The sequence below is a fragment of the Pongo abelii genome, chromosome 5, assembly GCF_028885655.2.
Source record: "Pongo abelii isolate AG06213 chromosome 5, NHGRI_mPonAbe1-v2.0_pri, whole genome shotgun sequence".
NCBI classification, from domain to species: Eukaryota; Metazoa; Chordata; class Mammalia; order Primates; family Hominidae; genus Pongo; species Pongo abelii.
This window is the reverse complement of record NC_071990.2, coordinates 36,325,474-36,349,324: the sequence shown is the minus strand read 5'-3', so window position 1 is coordinate 36,349,324 and position 23,851 is coordinate 36,325,474. Positions and strand designations below refer to the sequence as shown.

General features: G+C 38.2%; 1 protein-coding gene across 4 annotated transcripts in view; it reads right to left on the bottom strand.

The window, feature by feature from the left end:
* MAPK14 (mitogen-activated protein kinase 14) overlaps positions 1-23,851 on the bottom strand; it is an 83,940-nt gene that overhangs the window by 21,894 nt on the left and 38,195 nt on the right. For all 4 annotated transcript variants that reach the window (XM_002816802.5, XM_002816801.5, XM_009241792.4 and 1 more), the window contains exons 4-8: positions 16,489-16,600; positions 15,758-15,787; positions 15,382-15,429; positions 13,582-13,696; positions 12,935-13,006 (exon numbers count right to left, since the gene is read on the bottom strand). In XM_002816802.5, coding sequence (XP_002816848.1) covers positions 12,935-13,006; positions 13,582-13,696; positions 15,382-15,429; positions 15,758-15,787; positions 16,489-16,600 — 377 coding nt within the window. The remainder of the gene's footprint in view (positions 1-12,934; positions 13,007-13,581; positions 13,697-15,381; positions 15,430-15,757; positions 15,788-16,488; positions 16,601-23,851) is intronic.

The following is a 23,851-nucleotide window of genomic DNA, read 5'->3' as shown; positions in this document are numbered from 1 at the left end:
AATATGTGCCATCGTGGTTTGCTCCACCTATCAATCCATCACCTAGGTGTTAAGCCCCGCATGCATTAGCTATTTATCCTGATGCGTTCCCTCCGCCTGCCCCCCACCCCATCAACAGGCCCCAGCGTGTGTTGTTCTCCTCCATGTGTCCATGTGTTCTCATTGTTCAGCTCCCACTTGTAAGTGAGAACATGTGGTGTTTGGCTTTCTGAGGAAAATGGCTTCAAGCTCCATCAGTGTCCCTGCAAAGGGCACAATCTCATTCCTTTTTATGGCTGTATAGTATTCCATGGTGTATATGTACCATGTTTTTTTATCCAGTCCATCACTGATGGGCATTTGGGTTGATTCCATGTCTTTGCTATTGTGAATACTGCTGCAATCAACATACACATGCATGTATCTTTGTAACAGAATGATTTATATTCCTTTGGGTATATACCCAGTAATGCGATTGCTGGGTCAAATGTTATTTCTGGTTCTAGGTCTTTGAGGATTTCACCAGTCTTCCACAATGGTTGAACTAATTTACATTCCTACCAACAGTGTAAACGTGTTCATATTTCTCCATAGCCTCACCAGCATCTGTTGTTTCTTGACTTTTTAATAATCACCACTCTGACTGGCATGAGACAGTATCTCATTGTGGTTTTCATTTGCATTTCTCTAATGGTCAGTGACACTGAACTTTTTTTCATGTTTGTTGGCTGCATAAATGTCTTCTTTTGAGAAGCGTTTGTTCATGTCCTTTGCCAACTTTTTTTTTTTTTTTTTTTTTTTGAGATGGAGTCTTGCTGTGTCGCCCAGGCTGGAGTGCAGTGGTGTGATCTCGGCTCACTGCAAGCTCTGCCTCCTGTGTTCACGTCATTCTCCTGTCCCAGCCTCCTGAGTAGCTGGGACTACAGGTGCACACCACCACGCCTGGCAAATTTTTTGCATTTTTAGTAGAGATGGGGTTTCGCCACGTTAGTCAGGATGATCTCGATCTCCTGACCTCGTGATCCACCTGCCTCAGCCTCCCAAAGTGCTGGGATTACAGGCATGAGCCACTGTGCCTGGCCCTTTGCCAACTTTTTAATGGGGTTTTTTCTTGTAAATTTAAGTTCCTTGTAGATTCTGGATATTAGACTTCTGTCAGATGGATAGATTGCAAAAATTGTCTCCCATTCTGTAGGTTGTCTGTTCACTATGATGATAGTTTCTTTTGCTGTGCAGAAGCCCATTTGTCAGTTTCTGCTTTTGTTGCTATTGCTTTTGATGTTTTCATCATGAAATTTTTGCCCATGCCTATGTCCTTAATGATATTGCCTAGATTTTCTTCTATGGTTTCTATAGTTTTGGGTTCTACATTTAAGTCTTTAATCCATCTTGAGTTAATTTTTGTATAAGGCGTAAGGAAGGGGTCCAGTTTCAATTTTCTGCATATGGCTAGCCAGTTCTCCCAGCACCATTTATTAAATAGGGAATCCTTTCCCCATTGCTCGTTTTGTCAGGTTTGTTGAAGATCAGATGGTTGTAGATGTGCAGTTTTATTTCTGAGATCTCTATTCTGTTCCATTGGTCTGTTTTTGTACTAGTACCATGCTGTTTTGGTTACTGTAGCCTCGTAGTATAGTTTGAAGTCAGGTAGTGTGATGCCTCCAGGTTTGTTCTTTTTGCTTAGGATTGTTTGGGCTATATAGACTCTTTTTTGGTTCCATATGAATTTTAAAGTTTTTTTCTAATTCTGTGAAGAATGTCAATGGTAGTTTAATGGGAATAGCATTAAATTTATAAATTACTTTGGGCAATATGGCCATTTTCATGATATTGATTCTTCCTATCCATGAGCACGGAATGTTTCTCCATTTGTTTGTGTCCTCTCTGATTTCCTTCAGCAGTGGTTTGTAGTTCTCCTTGAAGAGGTCCTTCACTTCCCTTGTTATTAATAGCTATAGTCCTGGGTATTTTATTCTCTTTTAGCAGTTGTGAATAAGAGTTCATTCATGATTTGGCTCTCTGCTTGTCTACTGTTGGTGTATAGGAATAGCTGTGATTTTTGCACTTTAATTTTGTATCCTGAGACTTTGCTGAAGTTGCTTATCAGCTTAAGAAGTTTTAGGGCTGAGACAACAAGGTTTTCTAGATATAGGATCATGTCACCTGCAAACAGAGTTTGACTTCCTCTCTTCCTATTTGAATACCCTTTATTTCTTTCTTTTGCCTGATTGCGCTGGCCAGAATTTCCAATAGTATGTTGAATAGGAGTAGGGAAAGAGGGCATCCTTGTGCCAGTTTTGAAGGTGAATGCTTCCAGCTTTTGCCTGCTCAGTAAGATACTGGCTGTGGGTTTATCTTAAATGACTTATTATTTTGAGGTATGTTCCATCAATACCTAGTTTACTGAGAGTTTTTAACATGAAGGGATGATGAATTTTATTAAAGGCCTTTTCTGCATCCATTGAGATAATCATGTGGTTTTTGCCTTTAGTTCTATTTATGTGATCAATTATGTTTATTGATTTGCATATGTTAAAACAGCCTTGCATCCCAAGGATGAAGCTGACTTGACTGTGGTGGATGGATAAGCTTTTGACATGCTGCTGGATTCAGTATGCCAGTATTTTACTGAGGATTTTTGCATTGATGTTCATCAGGGATACTGGCCTGAAGTTTTCTTTTTCTGTTTTATTTCTGGCAGGCTTTGGTATTGGGATAATACTGGCCTCATAAAATGAGTTACACGGGAGTCCCTCCTTTTGTATGTTTGGAATACTTTCAGAAGAAATGGTACCAGCTCTTCTTTGTACCTCTGGTAGAATTTGGCTGTAAATCTGTCTGGTCCTGGGCTTTTCTTGCTTGGTAGGCTATTTATTACTGTCTCAATTTGAGAACTTGTTATTGGTAGATTTAACATTTCCCTGGTTCAGTCTTGGGAGGTCATATGTGTCCAGGGATTCATCCATTTCTTCTAGATTTTCTAGTTTATTTGCATAGAGGTGTTTATAGTATTCTCTGATAGTTGTTCATATTTCTGTGGGGTCAGTGGTGATATCCCCTTTATCATTTTTATTGTGTCTATTTGATTCTTCTTTCTTTTCTTCATTATTCTAGCTAGGAGTCTTAACTATTTTATTTTATTTTATGTTGTTCAAAATACCAGATCCTGGAATCACTGATTTTTTTGGAAGGGTTTTTCGTGTCTCTATCTCCTTCAGTTCCACTCTGATCTTGGTTATTTCTTGTCCTCTGCTAGCTTTGGGGTTTGTTTGGTCTTGGTTCTCTAGTTCTTTTAGTTGTGATGTTAGGGTGTCAATTTGAGATCTTTCTAGCTTTTTGATGTGGGCATTTAGTGCTATAAAATTCTCTCTTAACACTGCTTTAGCTGTGTCCCAGAGATTCTGGTATGTTCTCTTTGTTCTCATTGGTTTCAAAGAACTTCTGATTTCCGCCTTAATTTCATTATTTATCCAGGAGTCATTCAGGAGCAGGTTGTCCAATTTCCATGTAATTGTGTGGTTTTGAGTGAGTTTCTTAATCTTGAGTTCTAATTTGATTGTGCTGTGGTGTGAGAGGCTGTTTGTAATATTTTCAGTTCTTCTGCAGTTACTGAGGAGTGTTTTTACTTCCAATTATGTGATCAATTTTAGCCTAAGTGCGATGTGCTGCTGAGAAGAATGTATATCCTGTTGTTTCTGGATAGAGAGTTCTGTAGGTATCTATCAGGTCCAGAGCCGAGTTCAAGTCCTGAATATCCTTGTTAATTTTCTGCTTGACGATCTGTCTAATATTGACAGTGGGGTATTAAAGTCTCACACTATTATTGTATGGGAGTCTAAGTTTCTTTGTAGATCTCTAAGAACTTGGTTTATAAATCTGGGTGCTCCTGTATTAGGTGCATATATATTTAGGATAGTTAGCTTTTCTTGTTGAATTGAGCCCTTTACCACTATGTAATGCCCTTGTCTTTTTTGATATTTGCTGGTTCAAAGTCTGTTTTGTCAGAAAATAGGATTGCAACCCCTGCCTTTTTCTGCTTTCCATTTGCTTGGTAAATTTTCCTCCATCCCTTTATTTTGAGCCTTTGTATGTCTCTGCATGTTAGATGGGTCTCTTGAATACAACAGCATACTGACGGGTCGTGATTCTTTATCCAGCTTGCTGTTCTGTGTTTTTTAATTGGGGCATTTAGCCCATTTACATTTAAGGTTAATATTTTTTATGTGTGAATTTGATCCTATCATCATGATGCTAGCTGGTTATTTTGCAGACTTGTTGGGTAACTGCTTCATAGTGTTACTGGTAAAAGAAAACAGTGTGTTTTTGTAGTGGCCAGTAAGTTTTTCCGTTCCATATTTAGTGCTTCCTTCAGGAGCTCTTGCAAGGCAGGCCTGGTGATGATGAATTCCCTCAGCATTTGCTTGTCTAAAAAGGATTTTATTTCTTCTTCGACTACGAAGCTTAGTTTGGCCAGATATGAAATTTTGGGTTGGAAATTCTTTAAGAATGTTGAATATTGGCCCCCAATCTCTTCTGGCTTGTAGGGTTTTTGCTGAGGTCCACTGTTAGCCTGATGGGCTTCCCTTTGTAGGTGACCTAGCCTTTCTCTCTGGCTGCCCTTAGTATTTTTTCCTTCATTTCAATCTTGGAGAATCTGATGATTATGTATCTTGGGGTTGATCTTCTCATGGGGCAGCTTACTGGGGTTCTCTAGGGATTTCCTGATTTGAATGTTGGCCTGTCTTGCTAGGTTGGGGAAGTTCTCCTGGGTGATATCCTGAAGTGTGTTTTCCAACTTGTTTCCATTCTCCCCAATTCTTTCAGGTACCCCTATCATTCGCAGGTTCAGTCTTTTTACATAATCCCATAGTTCTCAGAAGTTTTGTTCATTTCCTTTCATTTTTCTCTAATCTTGTCGCGAAATAGTCTTCAAGCTCTGAAATTCTTTCCTCCACTTGGTCTATTTGGCTACTGATACTTGTGGTTGCATTATGAAGTTCTCATGTTGTGTTTTTCAGCTCCATCATTTATGTTCCTTTCTAAACTGGTTATTCTGGTTAACAGCTCCTGTAATGTTCTATCATGGTTCTTAGCTTCTTTGCATTGGGTTAGAACATGCTCCTTTAGCTCAGTGAAGTTCACTATTATCCACCTTCGGAAGTCTACTTCTGTCAATTCATCCATCTCAGCCTCAGCCCATACCTGTGCCCTTGCCGGACAAGTGTTGTGATCATTTGGAGGAAAAGAAGCACTCTGGCTTTTTGAGTTTTCAGCGTTTTTTCATTGATTATTTCTCATCTTCATGACTTTATCTAGCTTTGAACTTTGAGGCTGCTAACCTTTGGAGGGGTTTTGGTGGGGACCTTTTTGTTGATGTTGTTGTTGCTTTCCATTGTTTTGCTTTTAACAGTCAGGCCCCTCTTCCATAGGGCTGCTGCAGTTTGCTGGGGGTCCACTCCAGACTCTATTTGCCTGGGTCCCTCCTGTACCTGGAGGTGTCACCACTGGAGACTGCAGAACAGCAAAGATGGCTGCCTGCTCCTTCCTCTGGGAGCTCCGTCCCAGAGGGGCACCAACCTGATGCCAGTGGGAACACTCTTGTGTAAGGTGTCTGGCGACCCCTGTTGGAAGGGTCTCATTCAGTCAAGAGGCACAGGCCCACTTAACAAAGCACTCTGGCTGCCCCTTGGTGGAGGCGGTGTGCTGCACTGGGGGGAATCTCACTCATCCAGACTGCCTGGATTCCTCAGAGCCAGCAAGGGGAAAGACTAAGTCTGCTGATCTGTGGAAACTGTGGCCACCCCTCCCACCAGGGGCTCCATACCAGGGAGATTGGAATTCTGTCTGTAAACCCCTGGCTGGAGTTGCTGAAATTCCCGCAGAGAGGCCCTGCCCCGTGTAGGGGGATGAGTCAGAGTTCAGCCTAAAGAGTCAGTCTGGCCATGATGTGCCACCACCACTGTAGGGTCTGTACTGTAGGGAATTCCTTCTGGGTCCCAACCGCCCAGTCTCTCCAGCACCAGCAGGGGAAAACAGCAGACTGGAGCTGCAGTGATGACAGCAACCCCTCCCCCAAGGAACTCAGTAGTCTTATGTAGTCTCCAGCCAAGAGGCCGCCAAGAATCTACACAGCTCTGTGCTTGGGACCCAAGGCCCTGGTGGCGTGTGCTCATGAGGGGGATCTCCTGAATCACAGGTTGCACAGATCCTTGGAAAAAGCATGATTTCCTGGGCAGGGTAGCACAATCACTCACCACCTCCCTTGGCTTGGGGTGGGAGCTCCCCTTGCCCTTTGCAGCTCCCAGGTGGGCTGTCGCTCCACTCTGCTTTTCCTCACTCTCCATGGGTCATGCCAACCACCTAGTCAGTCCCATTGAGAGAAGCTGAATACCTCAGTTGCCGATGCAGGATTCACTCACCGTTTTCGTTCTTCTTGTTGGAAGCCTCTGATTGCAGCTATTTCTAGTCGTCCATCTTGTCCCCTCCCCAGTATTTCTTATATCTTTAAAGGAAATCCAGGAATTACTAACAACCAGTACCAAAATAATCTTTCAAAAAGGAGACTAATTACAAAACCCAAGAAAAAGGTAGAACAGGAAGATAACTTGAAGAGATCTAAAAATGCATAAACCAATACCACTAGCCATGTGTAATTAAGTTTAAAAGTAATCTAAATAAAATTTTAATGACATTTAAAATTCAGATAAAAATACTCAGAAAACTTTAAACAGAAGGTGATAGGGTTTGGATGTTTTGTCCCCTCCAAATATGTTGAAATGTGATCCCCAATGTTGGAGTGGGGCCTGATTGAAGGTGTTAGGGTCTTGGATCCCTCATGAATGGCTTGGTTCCCTCCCCACATTAATGAGTGAGTTCTCACTCTATTAGTTCATGCAAATGCTGGTTGTTTAAAAGAGTCTGGCATCTCTTTTGCTCCCTCCTTTGACATGTGACATGCCTGTTCCCCCTACCACCATACGTGAAAGCTTCCTGAGGTCCTGACCAGAAGCAGATGCTGGCACAATGCTTCTTTTACAGCTGTGCAACTGTGAGCCAAATAAACCTCTTTTCTTGATAAATTACCTAGTTTCAGGTATTCCTTTATAGCAATGTGAAATGGACTACCAAAGAAGAGAACTTCCCCAACATGATAAAGGGCATTTATGAAAAACCAACAGCTAACATCATACTCAATGGGAAGAGACTGAAAGCTTTCCCCCAAGACAGGAACAAGACAAGGATGCCTACTTTCACTGCTGCTATTCAGCATTGTAGCAGAAGTTCTAGACAGAGCCATTACATTAGATAAGAGAAAGAATTAAAAGCATCTAAATTGGAAAGGAAGAAATAAAACTATCTGTTTGCAGATGACATGACCCTATATATAGAAAATCACGAAGAATCTAGAAGAAAGCTGCTAGAGCTAATAAATAAATTGAGCAAATTTGCAGGGTGTAAGATCAACAATCAAAAATTAATTTGGTTTCTATATATCAACAATGAACACACCCAAGAATTTCCATTTATAATCGCAGCAAAAAAAATTAAATACACAGGAAAAAATTCAACCAAGGTAAAAGACTTTACAACTGAAAACTATAAAACACTGCTGAAAAAAAAATAAAGACTTAAATAAATGGAAAGAGATCCTGTGTTCATGAACAGGATGACTTAATAGTGGTTAAGATGTCAATATCACTTAAAGTGCTCTAAAAATCTGAAACAATCCCTATCAAAATTCTAAAGCCTTTTTTTGCAGAAACAGAAATGCCAATTGTTAAATTCATATGAAATTACAAGGGACCCAGAATAGTCAAAGCAATCTTGAAAAAGAAGAACAAAGCTGGAAGACTCACACTTCCTGATTTCAAAGCTTACTATAAAGCTACAGTGATCAAAACAGTGTGGTACTGCCATAAGGATAGATATATAAACCAATAGAATAGAACTGAGAGTCCAGAATTAAACCCAGACGTGTATTGCTAATTATATATACCAAATTTCTAAGAAACAGGTAAAAGGTGAATGAAACAAAAAACAAAGGAGAAATCCTAGGGTACAATGTTGATTCAATGGGGAAAGTAATAGTCTCTTTATGGTGCTAGAATAACTGGACTTCCAGATGCAAAAGAATGAAGTTGGGCCCCTACCTCACATCATCTATAAAAATTAATTCAAAATGGATCAAAGACCTAAGTATAAGAGCTAAACCCTATTATATTCCTAGTAGTTACAAAACTCTTAGTAGAAAACACAGGGGTAAATTATTCATGACCTTGAATTTGGCAATACAGTCTAAAAATATGACATCAAAAAAGCATGAGCAAGGACAGAAAAAAATACATTGGAACTTTATCAAAATTAAAAATGTTTTATGTATCAAAGGACATTATCAAGAAAGTGAAAAGACAACCCACAAAATAGGTGAAAATACTTGCAAATCATTTATCTGATAAGGGTCCAAGATATATAAAGAACTACCACTCAACAACAAAAAGACAAACAACCCAATTAAGAATAGGCAAGACTTGAACAGACATTTCTCCAAAGAAGACATACAAATGGCCAATAAGCAGATGAAAAGATGCTCAAAATCATTAGTCATGAGAGAAATGCAAATCAAAACCACAGTGAGATACCACTTTGTAACTACTAGGGTGGCTACTAAAAAAAAAAAAAGAACAAGTGTGGAGATACAGGAATCCTCATACATTGCTGGTGGGCATGTAAAATGGTGCAGCCACTATGGAAAAGAGTTTGGTGGCTCTTCAGAAAGTTAAACATAGAGTTACCATATGATGTAACAATTCCACTCCTAGGTACATAACCGAAAGAATCAAAAGCAGGGACTCAAACAGATGCCTGTATGACAATGTTCACTGCAGCATTATTCACAATAGCCAAAAGTAAAAACAACTCAACTGTCTACCAACAGATGAACAGGTCAACAAAATGTGGGATATATTAAATACTTACAATGGAATAGTATTCTGATACATGCTACATCATGGAAGAACCATGAAAACATTATACTAAGTGAAATAATCCAGACACAAAAGGATAAATATAGTATAATATGATTCTACTTCTATGAAATATCTAGAATAAGCAAATTCACAGAGACAGAAAGAACAGAGGTTACCAGAGGGGAGAATGGGAAGTTACTGTTTCATGGGCTGAGTGTTTCCATCTGCGGTGATGAAAAAATTCTGGAAATAGGTAGTAGTAGTGATTGTACATCATGAATGTAATTAATGCCACTGAATTGTATACTTAAAATGGTTAAAATGGGGCCGGGTGCAGTGGCTCGCGCCTGTAATCTAGCAATTTGGGAGGCTAAAGTGGGCGGATCACTTGAGGCCAGGAGTTTGAGACCAGCCTGGCTAACACGGTAAAACCCCATCTCTACTAAAAATACAAAAATTAGCCAGGCATGGTGGTAAACACCTATAATCCCAGCTACTTGGGAGGCAGAGGCAGGAGAATCGCTTGAGCCCAGGAGGCGGAGGTTGTAGTGAGCCAAGATCATGCCACTGCACTCCAGTGTGGGCAACAAAGCAAGACTGTCTCAAAAAAAAAAGGTTAAAATGGTAAATTTTATGTTATATACATTTAATCACATAAATATTTTCAATTCAATTTCCAAGTTAAACTAGCTATATTTCTTTTTTTTCTTCTCCACAACATTACTGCTCATCACTAGCTGCATTTCAGTTGCTTAATAATTAGCCACAGGCAGCTGGTGCCTACAACCACAACATTGGATAGCACAGATATAAAACATTTGCAACACCACAAAAGTTCTAGTACATAGTTCTTACTTACAAGCCAAAACCACCAATTCCAAATGCAAAATGATCAATAAATAAGGAAAACAGGGAGAAAACTGGACACTCAAACAATGAGTACCTTCTAGAGCAAACTTTTCCAACCCAGGGCCTGCGGGCTGCATGTGGCCCAAGGGCTTTGGATGCAGCCCATCACAAATTTGTAAACTTTCTGAAAATATTATGAGATTTTTTTTTTTTGCAATTTCTTTTAAGCTCATCAGCTATCATTAGTGTATTTTATGTGTGGCCCAGGACATTTCTTCTTCCAATGTGGCCCCCGGAAGCCAGAAGACTGGACACCCTTGTTCTAGAGGTTGCATTTAAAAATCATAAATAAGTGGCAGTTGCATGTCTTTCAGGCTGAAGGAAGAGGGTATGAGGCCAATACATTCTCCAAAGGTTTTGAAAAGAGGAGTTCTACAAATTAGAAGAACAGTGAAGAACAGAATATTGGAAAAGAAATTGTGGCCTACATGACAGGTAGCTTTGGATTATATTCTCTGGGTCTTGGTTGCCTCATCTATTAAAAACAGGGGATTCAACTAGATGTTTTCTAATTAACTTTCTGATCTCATTGGTACTTTTCAAAAAAAATGAATAGAGATTACTAACATCTTCAAGACCAGCCAATATTAAACTAAAATTCTACTGGGTTAAACTCTAGTTGTACTCAACACTAGCTGCAAACTGGAAGACTGTGCTTTGACCCATGACAACAAAATGGAGTCTTTAGGATGGTCTCCAGGGATCTAGAGTTTTTAAAAGCTCTGCAAAGTGATTCTGACACACTATGAGGGTTAAGAACCACTATGCTGGAACACAAGTGACCGTATAGTTCAGGCAGGAAAAGATAATGGGAAACATTTTCCTCTTTTCTTCTTGTCAGGCAATCAAAAGCTGTTATCTACACAGATGGCAACTTACAAGAGAAAGGTAAAGTATATTACAAATAAAAATCCTTTGATTTCGACTTTTACAATCCAGGAGAGAACATATGTCTGAAAAAGAGCCAAGTAGAATAAACTAAATAACTAAAACCAAAATTTTGAAATGAATTCTCATGTATTAAAAAATGAATCCCTTATTAAAAAGTTTAAACACTAGGTTGTTTATCTAAAGCTCACAGAAGAAAAAGACCTAAGCACAAAGGGAAGATTTCCTACAGGCAGAAAGTTAGCATTTAAAAGGGTCAGGGAATAGACAGGTGTCTGTGAGACGGGACCACAAAGGTACAAGACCCATACTGCTTTGAAAACTTTCTAACAGTAGTCTGCCAAGGAGATCCATCCTTTCCTACCTATCACAGAATTAAAAACAAAACAAAACATTAATGATTCATAGGTAGGCAATTAAGTGAGAGGGTGAAGGGATAATCTGTTTTGCAAGGCCATTACTGAAGATGATGGCTAACATTTACTGGCAGGCTCGTCTCAGTACTTTCCAGTTATTATCTGGCTGAATTCTTATGACAACCTTGTGAGTATGTATGATTATTATCATTTTATGGTTAAGGAAACTGAGAGAAATAGAGGTTAGAAAACTTACTCAAAGTTACATAGCTGGAAATAAAAGAGCTAAGATCTAAACCCAGGAAATATGGCTCCAGAGCATGTGCTTAACCTGTATGTTACACTGTCTTTCCCTCTCTGCCACCTTGTGTGTCTACACCGGCATGGAGGTCTGTGACTGACTGAATGGTAGCTGAAGACACAGACACAAGAAGAGGAAGGGGGGCAGGGAACAGAGAATAGCATCAGGACAGCAGCTACTCCAGAGGACAAACCAAGGATGGGACTCTGAGATATGTACCTGAGGAAAGGGGGAAGTATGAATTCTCCCTAATTCTCTTACCTTGGACTGTAATATATATATATATATATATATATATATACCAAATTTCTGAGAAACAGATATAAGGTGAATGAAACAAAGGACAAAGGAGAAATACCAGGTATTAAACTAATTTAAAATCCAGAGGTAGGGAGTAATAAGTTAAGCTAAATACAGGGAGACTGAACTCTGTATCAATCCTAATATTCAGAGAGAAAGAAACAGCTTTACCTGAGAAATAGAGGTTTTTTCAGCTCATAATGAAAGTACATTCTCTCTAGCAGAAGATAGTTAGAACACGTGGGTAGATATCACGAACATCATAGCCATTACAGAAGTATATCCCAAATTGTAAGCAAGTGAATTGACATTCTGGTTTATAAACTCAATGAGTTTATTTAGGTAAGGGACTAAAACGGCTTTTAGATCTCTAGGCATAACAGATCAGAGGTAGCATGTCTAATATTGCCCAACCAAAACCACCTGAAGGCTAGTTAACTCAATTCTATAAAAAAAAGAAAAAAATCCCCAAAACTAATTCTAGACATACATTTTAACATTCTTTCTCACCTAAACATCTTCCATAAGTAGAACTGATGAGAGTTCCAACAAACCACATTTTTCATGACATTAATACTGAACCATGAAACAAGCATACTGCAGATAGGAAAGGAGCTAAAATAAAGGGGCTATAATAAACCATAAATTAGACAGTAAGTCTTGGAGTAAATTAGGGTTTGGCTGCAATCTGGGAAAAACTTGTGCTGGAAAAACAAAACTACATTACATGGTAACCTTTTCACTTCTTGCTTTTACTATTTGTTGTCAAACAACAAACATAACAAGTAAGCAGTATATCATTGCAGGTACCAAACATAGCCCTTTTAATACATAAACATAATAGCAAGATGCCCTTCATTTATAAACGGGTATCTTGTGCTCATTAAGTGTTTATACAAGTAGACTAAAACTGTCACTGGGATCTGGAGTTTCTCATGAGTATGCTCAGGTCTCAGAACTGCTGTGGGATGATTAATAAGGGATTGTTGCAAAAAGAAGACAGATTTGATGGGTTTTTCAACTTATGAGGAATTTTTCCAACTCACAAAAGTAAACTGAAGCCTCTTTCTTGGCAAGGCAAGCTACTCAGTAAGAAGAAAGACCTCATAATGCATTATCTAGACTATAAAAGCAAAATACAGAGAGCCTTCCCTAGAGATAAGTAAAAGGAGTATACATCCATGGACACTGGAATACAGATAAGAAACAAGAATCCAAAACTTTTTAAAGGATACGGTCTGTACCAGGAAACAATGTTCTTCCAGTCAACAGCTCGGCCATTATGCATCCCACTGACCAAATATCAACTGGCAAAATTAAAAAGAAGTAAAAGTATATGCAATGTCACTGTTACTATTCTTGGCAACAAATGAAACCGTAACTAGGGGTGAAATATTCAAATTACTATTTAAGACATCTGAGCCTCAACAATCATACTCAATTTTTACAGAAATAAATAGCTTACTAAGATCTTCACCTGACTAAAGGGCTGTTCAAAGGTGGGGTAAGTCAAAACACACTTAAGAGAAATAAGCTGTTTAAAAAGGGGCAAGTTTCTTATTAGTAGAATGGTAGATTCTTCCAAGTAACATTGAGGGGTTAAAATTATGGACTAATTGTCTTTAGGTATAAGTACTCAGAGAATATATTCAAAATCTTAATAAATAAAAACCCAATTGCTAAATCACAAGGTTTAAAAGCTGTGTATAAAACCCCACTTCCCCATCTGAGGAAGTGAAATATTTTTACTTGCAGGCTTTAAAAGGATCACTGAGGGAAGAAAAGACATTTCTTCCCACTCCCACCATCTCTACTTCTGAGAATCCCAAATGCATCCAACATGGAATTAAACAAGGCCCTAAATAACCAAGGCGAGTAATACCTGTCTGGTTGTAATGCATCCAGTTCAGCATGATCTCAGGAGCCCTGTACCACCTAGTGGCCACGTAGCCTGTCATTTCATCATCTGTGTGCCGAGCCAGTCCAAAATCCAGAATCTAAAGGGCAGAAGAGGAACAGACAAACTGCTAAGACTTAGAAACAGTCAGGGAAAACAAAACAAAACAACAACAAACAAACCTCTGTTGCCTTATTAAAAAGGAGAACAAAATAGCACTTCATAAAGAGATTTCCTGGTCCATACTTAGAATGTATGGTAAATATACAGCAAGAACTTAAACTGAAATTACAAAAAGCAAAACAAAAATGTCATTCCTAGGTATTTAATCAAGTGCAATGAGAACTTACGTCCATACAAAGGTTTGCATATGAACATTCACAGTTGCTTTACACAGCCTCAAACTCAAGCAAATGTCCATCAGCAGGTGGATAGATTTAAAAATTCTGATATGTTCATAAAACAAAATACTATTACCAATAAAAAGGAAGAAACCACTGACACACACAATACCAAATCATTACACCAAGCAAAGGCCAGACACACAAAAATACACACTATATGATTCCATTTACATGAAACTCCAGAAAAGATAAACCTAATCTATAGTGTTAGAAGCAGATCCATAGTTGCCTGGAGCCAGAGTTAGGGGTGGAGGGGTAGGGATTGACTAGGAAGGGACACAATAAACTTTTTTTTTTTTTTTTTTTTTTTTTTGAGATGGAGTCTTGCCCTGTCGCCCAGGCTGGGGTGCAGTGGCGCAATCTCAGCTCACTGCAAACTCTGCCTCCCAGGTTCACGCCATTCTCCTGCCTCAGCCTCATGAGGTTTCACTGTGTTGGCCAAGATGGTCTCTATCTCCCGACCTCATGATCCACCTGCCTTGGCCTCCCAAAGTGCTGGGATTACAGGCATGAGCCACCGAACCTGGCCATAAACTTTTTAAAGTAATCCAAATGTTCTTGGCTGGGAGCAATGGCTCACACCTGTAATCCCAGCACTTTGAGAGGCCAAGGCAGGTGGATCACGAGGTCAGGAGATCGACACCATCCTAGCTAACATGGTGAAATCCCATCTCTACTAAAAATACAAAAATTAGCCGGGTGTGATGGCATGCACCTGTAGTCCCAGCTACTCGGGAGGCTGAGGCAGGAGAATCGCTTGAACCCAGGAGGCAGAGGTTGCAGTGAGCCAAGATCGCACCACTGCACTCTAGACTGGGCAACAGAGCGAGACTGCATCCAAAAAAAAGAAAAAAAAAAGAGAAATGTTCTTTATCATAAATGTGAGTTAAGTGGAAATACAATTTTGCCAAATGAAATGGTGCATTCTAATGTATAGAAATATTTTTAAGTTAAAAAAATGAAATAGAACAAAACAAGTTCTAGAGCTGCTTGCTCTTTAGAAACAATTAATTCACTTATTTTTTATTTGAATTATTTTGAGTGAGTGGGTTTCTGCCATTTCTCCTCTTAGAAATGTATTTAATCTAGTTGTCACCTCTTTGGGACTACTTATTTGATATTTGCCTATTATCCTCCTTTATTATGACTAATATATTAAATTTATAATTTAACTTTATGTTAAAATAAAAACAAGTGATGCCACTTTCAATGTCACTTAGCTTACTCAGAAATGGTTTAAATTTCAAAGTCTGATAATAAAAATAATACGAATTTCAGATAGTCATGGCTCATAAATCTACTCCCTATGAAAGTTTGCCTGCTTAGTCAAACATATAATCTCAAAGTAAAGCAAACAATGAATACTGTCTCTTCATTTTACCTTCAGCTCACAGTCTTCATTCACAGCTAGATTACTAGGTTTTAGGTCCTAGGAAGCAAATACAGGGAAGACAGGATCAACTTTATGATGCATGATCAATTCTCCCCCTACAGGTAATAATGAGGATCCAGACATAAAAGACTTCATCCAGCTATCAAAAGACAATCTCCATCCTACAGTCAATATCCAGTCCAAGTTAGCCTTACATAGAAAAAAACTATACATCTTCTTTCTTTAATCAGCCTAAACCTACAGTAAAGTTGCAATCAATCAACATTTCAATGGCTAAAGTTTAGATTAGGATCTTGGCTAAATGCCATTCTTTCACTCTCACCCCACTTCCCCAAAATAATGTAATCAAAGTCACAATACATACCCTGTGAATTATGTCAGCTGAATGTATATACTGCAAAAGAGAAAAAAGTCAAAGTTACCTCCAACCTTCTACTGTCATATAACATATTTGCTGCACATTTTCATGAATCAGTAAGAACTGCTAGTGTTAACAGTAAGATTAGAAATCAGCATAAGTAACTATCAGTATTGTGTACATTTACCATTACTATAATTTCCACAGCCATTGACTCCACTCAGTTGAGCTTTTAATCTATTTTCTGGTTGGCACTCTGGAGCTCAATAAGGACTCAAAGCGGCTAAATATCAAAGATGGGTTTAATTTTAAAACACTGTTTATCTGCCCCTCCAACAAATAAATTAGTCTTTCTTGAGGATTTTTTGAAAATCTCAACATTACGCTGACCAGATATTAGATTACATCAATAAATTATTGTTTAGATGTAAGAATGAAGAGTCCTTATCTTTCAGATATGCATACTGAAGTATCTATGGATGGTATTATATAATGTCTAGACTTGCTTTAAAATAATCCAGGGCTTGGGAAATACAAAAGAAACATGATTGGCCATATGTCGGTAACTATTGTCACTGAGTGAACATGGCAGTTTATCGTACTATATGACCTTTACTTGTGACTGTATGTGTTTGAATTTTCCATTAGAAAAGTTGTTTACTTGTTTGTTTAAGCCCTAAAAGGAGGGGAGAAAGGGAGAATTCATTTTTAAAAATTATTACTTATATTATCTGTACCTTTAGACCTCGGAGAATTTGGTAGATAAGGAACTGAACATGGTCATCTGTGAGCTTCTGACATTTCACAATGTTGTTCAGATCTGCCCCCATGAGATGGGTCACCAAATACCTAGAAATTAGTGAAAAGTTACATAACAATCTAGAACCCCTAAGAAAGTTCTTATCTTCACAAGACTTTTATAAGTTTTTTGGTTTTTGTTTTTGTTTTTGAGACGGAGTCTCACTCTATTGCCAGGCTGGAGTGCAGTGGTGCAATCTCAGCTCACTGCAACCTCCGCCTCCCAGGTTCACGCCATTCTCCCGCCTCAGCCTCCCAAGTAGCTGGGACTCCAGGTACCCACCACCACGCCCAGCTAATTTTTGTATTTTTAGTGGAGACGAGGTTTCACCGTGTTGGCCAAGATGGTCTATCTGATCTCCTGACCTCATGATCCACCCGCCTCAGCCTCCCAAAGTGCTGGGATTACAGGCGTGAGCCACCGTGCCCAGCTCGACTTTTCTAAGTTTTTAAGGGAAGGCTACCCTTCCCTTAAAATGGTAGCTGTACCATGATGACAGCTAAAAGTTAAGAACTACTCATTTTTTGGGGGGAAGGGCACCTCATTACCTCATTTTCAACATCGCTATTCTTTTACTTTTCTTTTTTTTAGAGACAGGGTCATGCTCTGTCATGCAGTGGAGCAATCATAGTAATTCACTGCAACCTCAAACTCCTAGGCTCAAGTGATCCTCCTACCTCAGCCTTCCGAGTAGCTAGGACTAAAGGTGTGCACCACCAAGCACAGCTAATTTTTTTTAATTTTTATGTAGAGATGGGGTCTCACTATGTTGCTCAGGCCGGGCTCTAACTCTTGGTCTCAGGTGATCCTCCCAATTCAGCCTCCCAACATTACTATTCTAACTTTAACTACCTGCCATCTATTCTAAACATTTACAACTTATTCCTACTTGACATATCTTTTTCCAGGTTATTTCAAGAAAAAAGAAACCAGGCCAAGCTTTGTGGCTCACACCTATAATCTTAGCACTTTGGGAGGCTGAGGCAGGAGTGTGAGATCAGCCTGGGCAACATAGGGAAACTCCATCTCTACAAAAAATAAAAGAGAAAAGAAAACAAAAAAAGCAAAGGTAGGGATTAGAAAGATACATATGTCAGTATCAGTTTTCTTAAAAAATGTTATTCTTGCATGACAAATATATAGTATAACTTACTGCATGGCTATAATTAAGTATCTTGTAGTTTTAAATCCACCACTACATTTTCACCTCCTTATAAGTCTTCCACATTATAGGTTCTAAAATAGGAGTATTTTTTTATTTTCAAACTATAATTCTTTTTCAGGAATGATTAGTGAAAGGATTTTGTTCACTGACAATATTCCTGCATTTACCTTAAAGGAAGGAGGAACATGTTTTATCTGCAGGCAAGATGAGGCATTCCAGAATTTCTCCTCACAGGTGTGGTGCTGGTTATTTATCCCATCTTTATGTGGTAAGATTAGGGAATGATTACATTCAAGTCCAACAGGTTCACCACACATATTCTACACACAATGCCTTAACCCACTCATTACTGTATTACACAGCTATGGAAACATAAAAAGTAGATCGGTTCTAAAAAGGCTGAATTTTTTTTTTTTCTTGAGACAAGAGTCTTGCTCTGTCGCCCAGGCTGGAGTGCAGTGGCACAAGCTCGGCTCACTGCAACCTCCACCTCCCAGGATTAAGCGATTCTCGTGCCTCTGCCTCCTGAGTAGCTGGGATTACAGGTACTCGCCACCATGCCCGGCTAATTTTTGTATTTTTAGTAGAGGCGGGGTTTCATCATGTTGGCCAGGCTGGTCTCGAACTCCTGATCTCAAGTGATCCACCCACCATGGCCTCCCAAAATGCTGGGATTACAGGCGTGAGCTACCGTGCCTGGCTAAGAGGCTGAATTTTTAAAAATAAGTGTAAGTTTTATTTACTGTCTAAGAATCATTCCTATTCCTGAGGTTGGGTAATAATATATATCAGCTGAGCTATAAAGAACACTGGTTTCATTTCTATTTTCATTTTTTATGGATTTTGAAGGGAAGAAAGCAGGTCAGTAATTTAGATCTATTATTAATGTATTATAAGAATAAACGTGTGTGTGTGTGACCTCTCTTTATATACCTACACACACAACTAATACACTATATTTATTACTTTCTGTCCTCCAAGAGGAATGGAATTTTTTTCTCTGTCATAATTTCCCGGTAAGGCTGCCATGGTCAGTTCTCAATTTCATGAAGATCAACAGGACTTAACCTAGTTGTAACCTTAAGATGTTAGCATTTCATATTTTTAAAACTTGCATGTTTATACTGCCTTCAGGAAAGAGTAGACTCTAAATGTAATTAATAAGTAAATGAGACTGAAATGTTTTAAGAAATGTTCCAATCTGAACATAACATAACCAAAGGCACTAAGTAGCACTTATTCTGAGTCCAGCACTGCAGCAAGCAGTTTATTATGTCCATGTCTCATGTACTCTTCCCATAACTCTGTGAGATAATGTCCATTAGCGTTCCCATTTCCTTGACAAGGAGATAGAGACAGAATAAGGATAAACCATCTACTCAAGGTCAAAAAGAGTAGTAATGTCAGGAGTTGGATCTAAAACTAACTGACCCCACAGACCATAATCTTAATCACAGCACATATTCTTCCAACAATTCTTTCAGCTGACACAAAATTTACATCAAGGGAATGACCTTTTTAAAAACTCTTATAAATATCACAATAACTAGGGAAGCAATATGTCTGAATAATTTCCTTAATAATTCTCAATACTGTATTTACTATCAAAGTTAATCTTAACAAAGTTCTTAGGCTGGCAAGAACATAGCAGTATTCTGTCCTAATCACAGTTACTGTATTTTTTAACCCTAAATTGATGCATAAGCTGAGGAAGACAGAATCTAATTTTGGTCATATAAGACTACTTTGCACATAATTATATTTTTTGACATTGGATAATAAGAGGGTTATTCTTTGAACTTTTCTAAATAATTTTATGGAGAAGAGACAAACATAACTTATTTTTAAATAAAAATAATAATAGTCCTAACTAATACGCCTGAGCCAGTTCACAAAGGTTAGGTAAAACTACTAATGAAACCATAGCAACTTCAAGTACAGTTATTGTGTGTAAATGGTTACCAGTGAGTTAAGAAATATTAGGCAGCCAGATGACCACTGACTGCATGGTGTGAGAGAGAGAGAGAGAGAGAGAGAGAGCTTTTAATTAGAACAGTTTACCACTATGTAATTTCTCTCAAATCCTTTACCCCTCAGAGACCACATCCATTTTATCACCAAAATTTAGGACAGTGAGACTGCCAAAACATTATGCAAGTTTATAAGATTAATTAGTCTATATAGTAATAACTATCAAGCATTACTACTAAGCTACAATGAAATAAACTGAAAGGCATTATTTATGGCAGAAGCATCTTGCAGGAACTAACTTAATCACTATACTTGTTTCCAGGAGGCCCAAAGACCAATCCATGACCACCAACTGTTACATTCTAACTCCCATATAGAAAGATTTTCAAAATAAGTCTTACAACAGGGGACAAAAGCAAGCATCATGCAAAGTTGCTGATTGTTTATGGAAGATGCACCAACTTCTAAAAATAATGAACAGGATGGGGGCAAGGAATATAAATGAGCACATTTTAAGAAGCACATTCCAAAAGAGGCATTAATGGAGAGTCACATGATTTCTATAGTATTTGTTTCTGGAAAGCATAGTCAATTACATTTTAGTAAAGACATGCCTAATATTGTCAACGTATATAACACCTAAAGTAAATTAAGTAAAGTAAATTAAAGTAAATTAAGGAAGGTTAGACTTGAGTATGGTTGGAAAGCTATCTAGTTCTCACATCTTTACAAAGGAATTAAGTTAAGTTGGACTTTATTAGGCTAAAAGCTGAAAACAATTTCATGGACTGATACAAATCTTGTTTTTCACTTTTCTTGTGAAGTTGGTCTTCTTTAAATTTAATCAAAGTATAGAGAGCACAAATCACATTTCTCAATGTGACTCCTGTGAGTAAAATGTACTGTGACAGCAAGAAGGAAGAACTCTGTCATAAATGCTTTTCAGTACTCTAGACAGCACCCCATTGTACAGCTTCATTTATACTTCTTGGATAATACCCAATTGTTAAGACCAGCACCACTGTCCCCGCCCTCTTCCTCCCCACCTCCCACTTTTTAAAGCACAGAACAATCAGAAAGAACCTATGTAGAAAAAACTCTTCTGTATCTATAGACTGGCATCTCTTAACTACTATCAGTCCTATTCAAACCAATTATCAAAAGGCAAAAAACAAAACAAAACAAAAAAAACATTTATTCCATATTTAAACAGGGTGCTTAAAACAATCACAGGGATTGACAATTTGTAAGCACAAGCTTCTGCAACTCACCTATTGATCCTTGGGACTTACTACAGTCTATTCTCAACACAGGGGAAGAGTGAGTCTTTAGAAATAAAACTCAGATCAGGGCACTCCTTTCCTCAAAAGGCTCCCTATTTTACTAAGAGTAAAACACAAAATTCCTTTCAATGGCAGACAAAGCCCTACCTAATCCAGTACACTGCCCCTAATTATGTCTCTGATTTCATAGTCTATGTCTCTGTCCCTTGCTCTTACTCAGCTCCACACTGGCCTCCTTGCTCCAGTTCCAATATATCATGCAGTCTGCCTCAGGACCTTTGCACTGACTTCCTCTTCTGCCTGGAATGCTCTTCCTCTAGATACCCCCAGGTCTAATTCCTCTACTTCTTCACACTTTTGCTCAAAATTCATCTCAATAAGGCCTATTCATTTAAAATTTCATCTTCCCCCCTGCCCTTGTACTCCTAATTCCCCTTTACTGTTCTACCTTTTCTTTTTAGTTATAGCATTATTGTCTGCTAACAGATTATGTAATTTCCCTTTTTATATGCTCAGTGTTGTTTATTGTTATCTGCTTGTACAATGTTCATGGAGGACAGGGTTATTTTTTGTTCCCTGTAGTATCTAAAGTACTGCGAACAGTGTCTGATAGATAGTAGGCACTCAATTACCACTGAATGACTCAGGACAACTCACACAGCACTACTAGTAAGACAAGACAAGGGCTCATTTTATTGAAATATGTGTGCCAAAGATCTTATCTGGTAGGCAGACCAGACTGTTCTAATTTAGGGGTAAAAGAACCATTCAGCAGCCAAGTAGGCAGCTTAGTAGGCTTATTTCACAACAAATTATTCTCATTTGAAGCAAAGATTACTAAAAGATGCCTTCTACATTACCTGCATCAATGAAACTAGACTCAATATTTTACCACACAGTCTACATTACAGGATGAAAACAAAAAAGCTAGTCAAAGGAAGAGAGCACTGAGCATGCTTTCAGACAACCAAATCATCAACCAGTTATAAACAGTGACAGCACAAAGTCATTCATTCATTCTATCACTCCATCAACAAATACGTATTTCTGGGCCCTCGGGATGCAGCAGTGGCAAAGACAGATACAGCATTTAGATGAAAGGAAGGCATATATGAATATATAATCATAATAAAGGGACATATGGTGCTGGAGAACACACAGGAGAGGGTCCCAGAACAGACTTAGGAAGGAGTGAATTAGAGAGAGATTGCTGAAGGACTCAAACTCTAAGCTAGGCCTTGAAGCTTCTTTACCTTTTAAAACTAGCTAATCTGAGAAAAAGGTGGCATCTTATTGATCACGTCAGGCAAAAACTGAATGATATTTTCTTAAGAGATATGTAACTTATTTAGATTTCAAACGTGAGTTTGTAAAAACATCTACAAGGAGTTTCGCCACCCACCATCCCCATTTCAGCAGACCTCTCTGATTAAAAAAAAAAAAAAATTGTAAACATAAATGTTAATAGTTAACTCATTAATCTTTTTCCTAGACCACTTCTCTTCCTGTGTTCACTATCTTGAGCACTTAGCCTAGTTTCAAGCAACTAGGCCTAGTTTCAAGCAACTAGGCTAGGTATTTCTTTCAGCATTATTTCCAAAAATACCATGTTTATTAGCTAAATTAGGAAATAACCTATAAGTCCAAGTAACTCGGCTAGGTATTTCTTTCACCATTATTTCCAAAAAGATCACATTTATTAGCTAAATTAGGAATAACCCTATACATACACACATACACATACACACACACATACACACACACCCAGAATTCCATTAATGCACAATTTTTATCCAAGTACAAAAGAAGAATCAATAGTTATTTTCATTTAACACTCTCCATTCCATACAAATCTCTTTTCTGTACACTTTACATATTTCCTTCATTCTCTGTCTGGAATAAATTTCAACTTCCACATCCTATCCCTATTTGTTTCTTCGGACACAGTTATTACCTTCTTTAGAGGCTTTTCTCCACTAAGCTTCTCTAATATTCTGAGTTTCATGCAGCACCCTGTAAGTTGTCTAGACATTACAGATTTGACTCAGCCCTTCAGTTATTTTAGGTAAGCATTTCTTAATAAGAAATGCCTCATTTCTTTAATAAGACCATAGCAATTGGAAAACGAGACAGGCCCTTAGTTTTGGCATCTCACATAGAACTTAACACAATATTTACTCAATAAGAAGGGGTAGCAGACTTTCAAATAATAATCATAGCCTTAGATCAGAAAAATGTGATGAGAAATAGGTTTAGAGCCAAAAGACCAGGGAGAGATGCAATTTTGTATGTGATATTATACAATTAGGTTCATCTCTCTCAACCTCAGTTCCCTCATCTGAAAATTAGAGATAATACCATCTATTTCACAGGGTTGTTGTGTCAAATGAGATTATGTGAAAGCCCTTTGTACCCTCCAAGATGTTACTGAGAAAAAGAAAGTTTTTATAGAACTGCTCACCCACATGTTTTGTCAGTTTCACTCATAAGCATAAGACCCTGTTTTTTAAAGAAAGGACATAGTTGTAATGTTGGCAAGAAGTCAAACCAAAAGAAATTAAAGTCAGATATTAACAATGAGAAGCATCATTACATAAATTTAAGTTCCTAGAAAAGTCTTAAATCCATTTCAGATTTTCAACTAGTATGCTCATCCAAAATATTTCCTAATGTGTTAAGGATCCAGGAGAAAACTGCCTCTGGTAAAATGATATCTTTTTATCACACACTATGGAATGTGTTTGTGTGGGGAGGAAGGGGGAGAGAGTTGTAACTATGTCATCCCACATAAAGTAAAACCTTTCATCCTTTTTCCAATCCCATTTCCAGTTCCCAGTACCCTTTGATCTCTTCTCTAAAGCAACCACCTTAATGAGGCTTAG